At 30.1% G+C, this 13676-nt stretch overlaps 1 protein-coding gene across 1 annotated transcript; it reads right to left on the reverse strand.

The window, feature by feature from the left end:
- Nucleotides 1-1828: 1828 nt before the first annotated feature.
- Nucleotides 1829-13368, reverse strand: LOC145185309 (WD40 repeat-containing protein SMU1-like). Its single transcript, XM_090077228.1, has 13 exons — nt 13259-13368; nt 8429-8495; nt 7118-7261; nt 6890-7042; nt 6736-6787; nt 6462-6649; nt 4556-4696; nt 4302-4397; nt 4031-4158; nt 3836-3962; nt 3557-3724; nt 3178-3330; nt 1829-2161 (listed from the first exon to the last, which is right to left on the reverse strand). The coding sequence occupies exons 1-13, from the start codon at nt 13282-13284 to the stop codon at nt 2063-2065; spliced, it is 1542 nt and encodes a 513-aa protein (XP_089933354.1). The 5' UTR covers nt 13285-13368; the 3' UTR covers nt 1829-2062.
- Between the last annotated feature and the right edge of the window lie 308 nt (nt 13369-13676).

Genomic DNA, 13676 nt, shown 5'->3' on the forward strand with positions numbered 1-13676 from the left:
TTCATAAGTGATGTTATTAATATCCTCTTTGTTCACAAGCCACTAAAAAATGATTTGTTACTTTAAGTATCAAAATTTAGCAACAGTGTTGAACGATTTTTGTTCACTTATACAGTTAGTTTATCTGCTGGGCCAATTTTAAAGGTCTAATTTCTCTAGATTTTTCTATTTTGCTTTCCGATGAATGTAAATACTGCTATATCTGTACAAAATGCATTCCTTATACGTAAGTTTAATCAACGTAGGGTCACCATACGTCTCTGCTAGAGATTTTGATCGCTATTTAAATATTAAGAAAAAAGAAAGAGAACTCAAAACCTTGGCTTGTAGAGAGTTCATTCAATATCAAAAATTATATATCCATTAATATTAAAATAAATATAGTTACATTAGAATTTTTTTTGTGTACATTGCGTTTGTTTTTAAGGAAACTCATTTCTTGTTTTATTAACTTAATTAAATTCGTTTTACTTGTAGGTTGAAAACGAATGATAGGTAACTGAATATCAAAAATAACGTTTCATAATTTCATAGCTTCTTCATCGGTAAAGTTATACTTGTAGTATTATTTTGTAGTTGAAGTAATAAAAAAAATGTTACATTCACATCGTTATTGTTAAGATTGTTTAATCATATTTTTTGTTGTAAATCTAAAGGTAGGACTACTACATCAAATTTGGGGAAAAAAATGAATCTAAGGTTGGAATCCTCCATCAAATTTGTAAAAAAATTAGAAAGTGTTTAATTTGTTTTTAAAAAAATATTTCTTTAAAGCTTTTAGATTTTACTTATAATGTTGTAAAATTAAAAAAAAAAAAAAAAAAAAAGAGAATGGCCCTAACTTTCTCATCAACAAATTTTATTTTACGCAAAAAAATGCCCTTTTTTGAATCTGATCTGCAAAGACAAATGTTATATCCCAGAATCATTCCGAATTGGTGCATGTGACAACTACATAAGAGCAAATACAAAAATAAGTTACTCTGACTGTTTTAGTAATAACTTCCTATCACAAAATTTTCTCAAACCTGTGTTTTTTAAAGGTTTACATGGAAAAACACAAAACGTAAACGAAAACGTAAAAACCTGTTGATTTGGGATCGTTGTTCTTAAACAAAATTTGCTCAAAAAAAAAATAAAGCCAGATACCAGTTAGTTCTGCGATTATAAACTTAACTCTGAAGTAGTTGGCCTGCATGATATTTATGTTGCTGTTGGATTTGCTATTGAAAAGTATTTTCATTTGTGTACAAGAAAAAAAAACGTTTTCATGTTACTTTCTTTAACAAACTTAAAGAAAGTAATCTAAAACACGAAAGAAAGAAATTAAAAAAAAAAATAAAGTTCTCTGTATTATGTGATTGGGGTTTTCCAGGGGAGAGAGTTCCCATTTTAAGCATGAGGACGATCATGAAATTTTCAGCGGGGTTTGAATGCATAAAGTGGATCTTGAATATTGTCGACTTTCTTGCAAAACCTTTCAAATTTTTTAGGTCATTAAAAACACTCTAAAACTTATAATTTCAGTGAACATAGTAATTCTTATTCTTGCGCAAAGGACGTATCTTGATATATTTTTCATAAAACTGCATTCAAAATCGATTTCTTACCAAAAAAAGGACTTACAAGGTTTTACAAGGGTATTTCTATGATCGAATACCAAGTTTTGTTGAAATCCATGTTGAAATTTATTAGTTTTTTTTAAATCTATATTAGTATAACTTCTTTTTAAAGTAGGAAAAGGGTTGAGAACCTTCTTTGCACTATCTTTTAGACAACTTACAAAAATGTTAATTAATAACTATAAACAAGAGATAACTAATAAAAGTTCCTTAAATTCATCTTATTCCTATATGTAATTCTGTAAGGAAACAACCTAAAAGAAACATTGTTTATATCCTCAAGTCATACCCAACGTCATTCATATCCTACGATTCCACAATTTTTAGTGGTCGTTTATTGTTCTACACCTATTGTTTTTCCTTTAAAACTTAGGTTTCTAGTCGCATGGAGCATCCTATCTGTACAACAAGAATTCGCGTGTTTGTTAAACCGATTGTACCTATGCTTTCCAAATTTTCATGGTGCCGTCTTCAGAATATGTCGATAAAAGATTCTGATGTGGATGGTGACATAAACCGACAACGTCTTTTTCGTGAACCTAATAAATAAAATTCATTTGTGTAACCAAAGTCAGTATCTCTGCATCAACAATAAAATGTAAAAGAACACTAGGGTGGGACTTTAAAAAACAATTTAAACAAATAGTGGCTACAAAAATGAAACGGAGTGAAAGCATTTTTTAGTAACTTTAAGTTAAAGTCCAAATCAAAACAATTTTATAAGGTCTGCTTTATTTTTTTACACGAATTCTATCCTGTTCAGAAAATATTATCATCTTTAGTATCTGCAAAATTTAAACATTTGTTTTAGTAACTCAACAAATTTACTTTGATTCCCTAAAATTCAAAGTCCGTTTTGAAAGAAAAAAATCTTAGATCAAAATGATTTAAAAAGGGGTACAAAAAACGGAGATGCATTTGAATTGGATCAAATCAACCACTCCGTCACCTTAACACTTTTCTAAAACCAACTTAATTTTTTTGAAATGCTCATTTCAAGGCACTTCCACTTCAGCTTATGGGAACACACCCTTTTCAAGTAAATTGGCTATTTCAAATTCATTCTTAATCTTTAGTATATACTAACATTGTAGATTGAGATAAATTCACATACTATGATTTTTGCATCATTAGACTTCACCTTGTTTGCATATTATGGTTTGATAAGCAGTAATTACTCTTTTTTTTTTCACTTGTTTTTTTGTTGTTTCTTTTTTTTTTTGCCATTTTAAAACATCTAAGATCATTTTTGCTAAAAAATACTTTGTTTAATACATACTTTTCTGCATTTCTTCACACAATTTCCTTCATACAACCCACCTCTTACTGAAATTGTTTCTTCAATTAAATAAATGGTTCATTTAAATAAATGGTTCAATCAAAAAAAATAGTTCATTTAAATAAACACACATTGGTCTGTTATTATTCTTTTTGACAACTAGAAGTCAACTATTTGTCAATTAAAAATCACTTAGAGTTTATCATGCTACTGATACTGTGATGCTTTTCTTTTTTAAACTGAAAAAACATTAAAAAAGATAAACAAAAATCTTACAGTCATTGTTCTTTCCAGTTTTCCAGAAGAAACACTGAAGCAATACAGAACAAAGTCTTCACCTACACAATATATCCATTCTCCATTAGGTGATACTTCACAGCAAACAAAATCACCACCTTCACGTTTACCAGATGTAAAAGTTCGCATAACCTCAATGATAAAAATAAAAATGTTAATAATAAACATAAACTGCAAAAAAAAACCAAAATTTACAAAAATAACCTAAAAATAATAAATCTGTCTGAGGTTACCAACATCATTAGACCAATATCTTTTACATTTTCATTATAAAATAGATTGGATAGTGAAAACCATAAAGATGTTTATAGAAGATAAACCTCAAAAGAATGAAATAAAAATAAACGTATACACCTACCTGCCCATGCATGTTCATTGAAAAGATTGTACTAGATTTGTTACATAAAATAAATTGATCCATTGCTCTTGGGAGAGAATGTACTGAGTTAATTCGAATACCTGCAGTTGAACCTCCGATTCCTCCTTGAAAGGTATGTACACACTCTCCAGATTTCACATTCCAAATCTAAGTAATGGTAAGAAAAACAAAAATAAAATGTCTCAGAGAATGAAACCTTCTTATTTACATAAATACTTATTTGCTGTGTATCTAACAAATAAGTTTCATAAAACATACCTTCACAGTACCATCACTACTGCAACTGATTACTTGATAGTTATCTTGTGTAAACATTGCATCATTAACAAAAGATGTATGACCTCGGAATTCCTTCAATGTTCGACCAGATTTAAGCCCATGTATTCTGAAAATAATATATAAAATTAACTACTAGAATTAAATATAGTTGCAATTGAAAAACTTAAAACTCACCGTATAGTATGATCATATGAAGCACTTAAAATCTGACCAGAATCTTTGGAAAACTGAACAGAGGTAACGCCTTTAGAATGAGCAGTTTCAAAACGACGCAAGCATTGACCAGTTTGTATCTTCCAAACCTCCATAAAAAAAGTTCATTTAACCTTCTGTAAAACCATTCTTTTTAAAAATAGGTATATTATAATATTATAGATACTATCTTTGCTAATACTATAGATACATAATTTAGGATGAAGTTTGTTTCAGGAAAATAAATTAATACCTTAATTTTCCCATCTTGGCTTCCTGATAGTAACATTTCACTATCTCTACTAAATGATAGGCAAAGTACAGAATCCTCCATTAACATAAAGTTGTCCTATAAAAATCAAAGCTAAATCTATTAAAAGAACACTTTAAATTTTTCAAATAAAATTTAAAAAATTTTGTTTAATTTCATATTACCATGGCTTCAAGGATTTAATACTTCTTTCCCAATATAAATTTAGTAAAAATAAGAAAATATTTAATGCTTACATCGGATTGATATTTTAGATCTTTTCTAACTTTCCCTGTCTGATAGTTCCAAACTTCGATGAAACCATCTGCACTTCCTGTGACAAGATATTGACCATCAGGTGAAAACACACATGATGTAGGATGAGATTTAACACCAAACTAAATAAATTATGAAGAATTTCTATTTAAGCAACCTTTAGACAAAAAATTTTAAATTTAAAATGCATAACCAATTTTATCATGGAAAAACTCTATATATTTTATTCAAGTATACAATAGACATTTGTTATTGGAAATACACTTAACTGCAAAGTTAGCGCATCACTTAACAAAATCCAACTAATTTTGAAAAATATTATATATTTCTAGGATTTATCAATTACAAAGATGATAATAATGTTTATTGTTACACCTTTTTGTAGGTTTTATTCTGTTTCCCTTATTTCATTTTGAAATTATAGCAGCTTTTCATAAGTAGCATGTTTTGCTGTAATTAAACCTTACTTCTAAAAGAAAATTATGTATTACTTTTAAATTGTTTTAACAGTAAAAAAGATAACTGTCATTTGAGCAACACATCTGTTCGCGAAGCAGCATTCTAGACAAAATTTAAGTTGTAATGAATGTGTTGTAATTATTACTTTGTCCAATGAAGGATTAACAAATCGCCAACTTGGTAGAAGTTTTGGAATGTCTCATACAACAGTCAGTAGGGTTCTACAAAGGTTTGTAGAGACCAATGATCACGCTAGACGACTTGACCAAAGCAGACCAGGAGCTACCAATGCCATGGAGGACCAATTTTTAATACTTTGAACACTGAGAGAACAGTTCACTACTGACAATGTCTCCAAATACAAGTTGCTGAGGTTCATGGAACTGCTTTTAGACAAGATACCATAAGAATACCTTGAGCAGCAGCTACTGGTCCTAGATTGTCTGTAGACCACCAAAGAAACAGACTAACTTTTGTAAGGAGGCATATGAAATGGGAAATAAATGATTGGGGAAAGATCTTATTTACAGATGAGTCAAGGTTTTGCCTTGTAAGTTCTGATCGCCGCCCAAGAGTGTCCAGAAGACCAAATGAAAGATATTTCGCTTGTAACATTCGAGAAACCACTTTATATGGAGGCAGCTCATTGATGGTATGGGGCAGAATATCTTTAATAGTTCACACAGAGCTTTTTATTGTTGATGGTGGACATCTGACTTCTCAATGATACATAGCAGACATTTTAGAACCTTTTGTGGTACCTTTTGCATCATACATTGGGGATGGATTCCTTTTTATGCAGGATAATGCTAGACCGCATATGGCTTATATTGTTACTAAATATTTAAATAATATTAATATTCAAGTTTTGGATTAGCCAGATTGCAGTCAAGATATGAACTCAATAGAGCATCTTTGGGACATAATAGGACCTCGTGTTAGAAGCCAACATCCAACACCTAACAGCCTAGACAAGCTGTGACAAAGTCTTATCCGCGTGTGGGAAGATATCCCTCAAGAAACGATTAGATCTCTAATAGAAAGTATGCCATGGCTCTGTTAGGCTGTAGTGACATCAAGAGGTGGTAGCACTAGTTATTGATAAGTCAAAAACATTTCAATTTAAGCTGTGTTAGTGTGCATAACAATAATAATTATTTTACTTTATTTTGTTAAACAAACCACATTTTTGGTTTTAGTTTTTTTTTCTTTAACCATCCTCAAATTCAATTTTATTATTAATATCAAAATAATTCTGTACATTTGTTGGATTTTTAATATGTTTATCAAAATATATGATAATATTGACAACAATTAAAAATGTATAAGTGGTGCATTAATTTTGAAATGTATAAGTGGTGCATTAATTTTGCAGTTAAGTGTATTATTTATTATCTATAGGAATATAAAATTTCATAAATAATGAACCTTGACTGTTTTGCTCAAATATGTTGGATATTTTTCTTCTTCAGTTCCTTTTACAGCTGCTTTTCCACGAAAAAGGTCTATTGATGTTCCAGGTGGAAGCAAACCTTGATATTGCTGCCATTTAAGAGCTTGACCGAGCAAAGCCATTAAACGTGATGGGGGAACAACATTAACTTCACCTGATAAAGCTAAAAGTTAAAAAGTGCTATCAGTACAGTACCATTAAGCTTGTAAATATCATGTAATTTGTATAAAACAGTATAAAAAAGAAAACCTTGTGCAATTGCATGCCTTCGTTTTTCTTTGCTGCTTCCATCTGGGTAGGCCTGAACATTTTTAAAATAATTAGTTTAAAAACATACATTCAAAAAAAAAAAAAAAATTAATTTCTAAAATTACAAGAAAACAAAAAATTTAAATCCTCTTACTTCACGAGGATCAAAATATGATCTGGCTAAAAGATTTTCAAGACGAAGATACCGATCAGCTTGTTGTTTCTTTAACATCAACATAGGATCAGTCTGACGTAATAGAGATCTAGCAGCACCAAGCTCACGCAATTCAATTAACTCAACAACTATCTAAAATGTAAAAATAAAAATTAGAATAGAACTGCTTTATTTGACGCAAAACAAACAAAATAGACAAATATTAACTTGTTCGTAAAGATCAATCAGTGTTTTGTCAGGTAGCTTGAGTGACTGAATAGCTTGCAATACTATATCCCAATGTCCATTATTAATATCTGACACAAATCCTTCCACACTATCAACTGTGTTCAGTGTCACACTAGACTCTTCCTAACAATAAAAATTAAAATTAAAATAATACTTTAAAAACAAAAATTTTGAATAAAAATCTATTTGACAAAATCTTTTCACCTAGAATAAGATATCATTTATATCAGCAGCAGGATAAAAAAGGCAAAGCCTGTTTTGATGGTTTGTCTGATTCTTGACGTTTTTGATTTAAGTTTTACAAGAATAACTTTTTTTTTTTTTTCAATTACAACAAATCTCAAAAATAGACATCTTTATCCTGCTATAAAGTATTATAAGTTTTAAGTTTTAGTGCTAAGGTGTGGTGATTAGGAATTATTATGTAGAACATGGTTGAACTTACACAGACAGCCACAGGTTAGTTTTCATCATTGCTAACTGACTTTTACGGGAAAATCACAAAACATACTACTTCTTTGATACTGCCTACAGATTCATTTGTACAACAAACTTACACTATCAATTATCACCTTTAAATACCAATTTATTGTAGTATTAAAAAAAATACTAAAATTCTCAGCTAATTCACTTTCTCTTTTTGACTTTTATATAAAAGAAAACATAAATGTGATAATACAACATAAAAAATTTGCTTGCTCACCCAAAAACAAACTACTAACACAAATACAATTAGATAACATTAAATAGATATTTTGCTAATTTTTAAACTCTCAAAACAAAATTACTTGTCTGTAAAAATGACGAGATACAAGTATTTTTTGGTGAATAATGACTTTTGAGGCTTCAACAACCCTTGGTTTTGGATTTTTAACAAATAATGAATAATTTTTTAAAAAATCTACTTGCGATTTATAGATAGAAAAAAGTGTGATTTTCTTGAACTTGAATTAATAAGCCTTAATAAAAAATCATTAAATCAACTTAATTTTTACTTTTAAAATAATATTACATTTGCAATGATAATTTATTTATTAGAAGATAAAAAAATCAAAAAAATAATTTTTAATTATAGGCACAATAAATTTAGTCTTTTTTTTATAGGCACATTTCTCTTGCTTTTTTATATAAGCTTGAATGCCAATTTTCATATGGTTTAAAATGATATTAGCTAATTTCACAAACCTATTGCAATCTTCTAGCTTTAAAATTTGTTAACTTATATTGACATAGGTTCACTGAAATTGTTAAATTTTTTTAGGAAATTTGCAAAATGGCTGTAATATTTACCTGTAGGGTCTGAAGTGTTCTTCTTAAATTGCTCTCTTTCAAATATTGTTGGATTAGCCTGATAACACTAAAAAAGAAACTTTTTTACATACCACAAAAACAAAGGCTAAATGCTTTACATTTTTAAGGCTAAAATATATGTGTTTCGCACATATTTGCTCATTTAGAATTCAAGTTGTATAAAAACAGTAAGAGCGGTTAAATGATCAATCCTTCTTGATAAAATTAAAAGCAAATATAGAATGAGTATGAATATGAAAAATAATTTTTTAAAATTGATAACTTTTAAAAAAATACTTTTAGAAATAATTATTTTTAGATCTCATTTTATCATATTCCATAAATTGTTCCAAACTTGTTATCATTGATATATCACTGTTATCATGAAATCCAATATTGCCAACCTAGCTGACCCAAGAATGCCACTTATATGGGGTGATAGTGTACACATCCCAGGGTCACCTGGTGCAAATTTTGAAATCTTTTAGATACGTCTGCAGGAAAAAAAGTGACTTTGAAGTTACAAAAATGGAAAAAATTTACCTTCTTTTTTGACATAGCAAAACCGCTATAAAGTCCATATTATTAATATAGACCAATAAAATTTAGTGGCAATGTAACCTATGCCAATACCGAGGTTTGGGTAAAATTTTATCCCAATTCCTGCAGTATAACAGAAGTTATGGTAGTTTTAGTGTTGATTTTTTGTTGATTTTCTCACTTCCAATGCAAAACTTTACTAATTACTGCCTATTACAGGCCCCCAGACCGTAATGTGGGTAACACATGTGCTCTAGTTGAATATACCAACAACATTGTAAAATAAGGATTTTGATGTTCTTACCAAAATTTTTGGTTTCGGGGGTCAAAACTGTTGTTCTTGAATGAGCCCTATTTACACCATATAGACCTTATTCTATATAAAACCTTATATGACAGTACTATTAGTGCCCCATAAGCTTTCTTTTAACTAAACTACTACCTTAGAAGTTAGTTGAGACATTTTAACAGATTTTTTGATGAAAATTATAAAAAATCTTGACATTTTTTACTCTAGTAAAATTGCGCTTATTCTACACATGGATTTAGCCCTGAGGATTTGTGAGCAAAGCAAAGAAACGTGTTGAAAACCTTTTGCTTGTGATTTTTAACTGGGCAACATGTACTGTGTGTTGAAAAACCCATTTCATACATAAAATCAGCTAAAAATGCCTAGAATTTCCTTGTGTTTTGTTTTCAAAATCATTATCAAATGTACAAATTGTAAAGTTCAACAAATTTACACTAACAGTGAATTAATTTCTAAAATTTATTCAACTCTATTTTCACACTCTTTAACTTATTTGACATCGCACTTAAAGCACTGGTCAGCTTACTATTCTCAAAATGAACATTTTTTCTACTCTATTATAAGATATGCTTAAATTTAATTTTAAGTTTTTAAGTGTTTTAATTTGAGTCTTGTTCCATTTTTGTTTTAACAATGATTAGAAAAGTAAAAGGGTTTTGCATAAGAAGAATTAACAATATCAACTTGAAAATCGTTGTTTGTGGTAAAAAATTTTATTTTTCATTTTTTATAATATACAAAATGTTAGGCTGAAGTAATTGGATTGGTTTAGGTAAATATGTAGCTCTACATATAGCCATATGTTATTTATTTGATATATACCTACCTCAATGTGACGTATATGTTATTGCATTAAATTCACATTACCAAAGATGGCAGGATTCTAAAGATTATCATTATCTTGAACTCCAATCAAAATAAATCTAGGCATCTCTTATGATGACATTACAGAGAATCCTCTAGTAATGTTAATAATGAAATAACATTGCCAGAATTCTTAATGGTTGTCTATCATATTCTTCAATTTCATATTATAGCTCAATTTGTTTAGGTACACAGCTACAATCCACTGACTCCTTAAGATGCCAAATCAGGCAAGAAACCATGAGCAGAACAGAAAGTGTGTCTGCATGCTCTGCCTTCAAAAATGTGGCAGACTTAAAAACCACAGATTCCAAAGGTTGTGACACATGTTGTTGTTCATTGCAAAGATTTGTCTGTTCTGGTTAGTCAAGTCATTCAATCCAGAAAAACTTCAGGTGGCTACTTTGTCAAATTAGGCATTGATGGAGGCAAAGGTTTCCTCAAGTTTTGTGTCAGTGTTATTGAGAGTTCCACAGAACAAGATAAATCAAACTCACCACCTCAAAAGCAACTTCTGAGTTCCAGAGTGGCAAAAGCAACAAGTGTGAAAAGACAAATTCTTGTAGCAGTCTCTGAAGATTTGCCAGACACTCATTCTAATATTCAAAAGGTCTGGTCACTCATCAATGCAGATGCTCTGAAGTTGATTATTGCATCTGACATAAAAGTTGCCAACATTATTTGTGGACTTCAAACACACTCAAGCATGCACCCTTGTTGTTGGTGTTATATTGACTCAAAGAACCTTGCTTGCAGAGGCAGTTTAAGAACACTTGGCTCAGTCAAAAGAAATCTTAAGTCTTTTGAAAAATTGGGTGGAGTGTTGGCCAAGGCCAAAGTGTTTGGCAATGTTGTTCACAAGTCAATTATCAATGGACCTAGGATATACTGATTCTAGACATCATTCCACCAATGGAGTTACACCTTCTTTTGGGCATAGTCAATTAGCTCTTCAAAATTCTCAAAACTGTGTGGTCTGATGCTGAAAAGTGGCCAGCCATGCTTCACATTCACCAAAGCCCATATCATAGCAAACACTTTGAAGGCAATGAATGCAGGAAATTGTTGGAAAATGTTGATGTTTTACAATGTCTTGCTGAAGAAACTTCCAACACCCAAGTTCTTGCTGTCATTGAAGCTTTCAAAAAGTTTAATTTGGTTGTGAATTCAAGCTTTGGAAATGTACTAGAAAAGGATTTTTCTGTCAAGATTGATCAATTTAAAGCTACATATTTGACAATCCAACTTGGAAGCATTACGCCCAAAATCCACACAGTATTCCATCACATCAAGGACTTTGTAAACATAAAAGAATTGCCCTTAGGACAACTCAGTGAACAGGCTGTTGAAACTGCACATCAAGATTTTCACTAGCATTGGTCAAGATACAAAAGAGATAAAACCCACCCTGAATACAAAGAAAGGCTGTTCAGCTGTCTCGTGGATTTGAATAGTAAACACCTTTAGAAAATAACGAAAAGTTTTCATCTGGTAAGCTTCATTTTAATGGATAAATTTTACATGTTAGAAGAGAATTTAAACCCATTATAATGAATTATAGTCAATTTCAAATAAAATATTTAAAACTTATGCCAATCTTACGTCAAAGTTTAATGCCATTTGAGAATAGTAAGCTGACCAGTGCTTTAAGTGCGATGTCAAATAAGTTAAAGAGTGTGAAAATAGAGTTGAATAAATTTTAGAAATTAATTCACTGTTAGTGTAAATTTGTTGAACTTTACAATTTGTACATTTGATAATGATTTTGAAAACAAAACACAAGGAAATTCTAGGCATTTTTAGCTGATTTTATGTATGAAATGGGTTTTTCAACACACAGTACATGTTGCCCAGTTAAAAATCACAAGCAAAAGGTTTTCAACACGTTTCTTTGCTTTGCTCACAAATCCTCAGGGCTAAATCCATGTGTAGAATAAGCGCAATTTTACTAGAGTAAAAAATGTCAAGATTTTTTATAATTTTCATCAAAAAATCTGTTAAAATGTCTCAACTAACTTCTAAGGTAGTAGTTTAGTTAAAAGAAAGCTTATGGGGCACTAATAGTACTGTCATATAAGGTTTTATATAGAATAAGGTCTATATGGTGTAAATAGGGCTCATTCAAGAACAACAGTTTTGACCCCCGAAACCAAAAATTTTGGTAAGAACATCAAAATCCTTATTTTACAATGTTGTTGGTATATTCAACTAGAGCACATGTGTTACCCACATTACGGTCTGGGGGCCTGTAATAGGCAGTAATTAGTAAAGTTTTGCATTGGAAGTGAGAAAATCAACAAAAAATCAACACTAAAACTACCATAACTTCTGTTATACTGCAGGAATTGGGATAAAATTTTACCCAAACCTCGGTATTGGCATAGGTTACATTGCCACTAAATTTTATTGGTCTATATTAATAATATGGACTTTATAGCGGTTTTGCTATGTCAAAAAAGAAGGTAAATTTTTTCCATTTTTGTAACTTCAAAGTCACTTTTTTTCCTGCAGACGTATCTAAAAGATTTCAAAATTTGCACCAGGTGACCCTGGGATGTGTACACTATCACCCCATATAAGTGGCATTCTTGGGTCAGCTAGGTTGGCAATATTGGATTTCATGATAACAGTGATATATTTGAAATATACTTTTTATCCAAAAAAAAATATATGTCCAGATGTAAGAAAAATAAAAAATTTGACTTAAATATTAAAAAAATAATTTTATAAGAGCCAAATGTGAAATAATAAAGCATGTTTTTTAACTTGCACTTAAATATTCTGCTTTAAATAAGAATTAAATAAGAATAGAAACAGTTATATACTACAAGTAATGTATCATGCATTTATTTTTATATAAAAGAAGCAGATTGCATTTCTAAATAATAAAATTTGTCGACTAGTAAAACTGCCTAAACTCTTTTATGGTAGGTAATAGGTATCTTTGTAAATACTTTGCGATTACATAATTATTGAATTTTATGAGAATTAATCTATATAAGCTACCCATGTGTAAATAAAATCATAAAATTAAAAATAATTTCTTAGGAACATTTGCACTCTTGTCACCTTATGAAACTTAACTAATCAATCTTATTTTGAATTTTAAAACTTACTCCGCCGACTCAACTTCAAGCGCCATCTTTATTGTCCATCCAGATTTATCAAGAACAGATGTATGATATGCAATGTCAGCGCCGTTGCAAGTTGCAGAGTAGGGTGGAGTGGATTCGGGAAAATTGTTTTTTTCTGTCCTAGGTGTGTAAAGTATGCCTTATTGTCAAATCATTTATTTGAACGAAGTTTGAATTCAACAGAATTGTATTTTGAGGTTCCTTTCATAGTTGATATTTTTAGTAAATTGTTTCCAGCAATTATTAGGAGGTTGAATTGTTAGAGAGAGCAGGATTATTAGAGAGGATTCAAATACAGGTAACTACTCGAAAAGTTCCTCCCAAGTATATTAAATCCAAAGACTTAATTACAGTCAGTAACTCATCACAAAAATAGAACAGCAGATATTTTCAACCTCTT

The sequence above is a fragment of the Hydra viridissima genome, unplaced genomic scaffold (assembly GCF_058129835.1).
Source record: "Hydra viridissima isolate aposymbiotic clone 2 unplaced genomic scaffold, HvirCarnegie_v1 scaffold_2, whole genome shotgun sequence".
NCBI classification, from domain to species: Eukaryota; Metazoa; Cnidaria; class Hydrozoa; order Anthoathecata; family Hydridae; genus Hydra; species Hydra viridissima.

Coding starts and splice junctions, on each gene's coding strand:
- LOC145185309 (XM_090077228.1), bottom strand. CDS start 13,284: ATGGCGCTTGAAGTTGAGTCGGCGGA. Junction 6,788..6,889: donor CATATTTTGATCCTCGTGAA/GTAAGAGGATTT, acceptor AAAAATGTTCAG/GCCTACCCAGATGGAAGCAG. Junction 6,650..6,735: donor AAGGCATGCAATTGCACAAG/GTTTTCTTTTTT, acceptor TTTAACTTTTAG/CTTTATCAGGTGAAGTTAAT.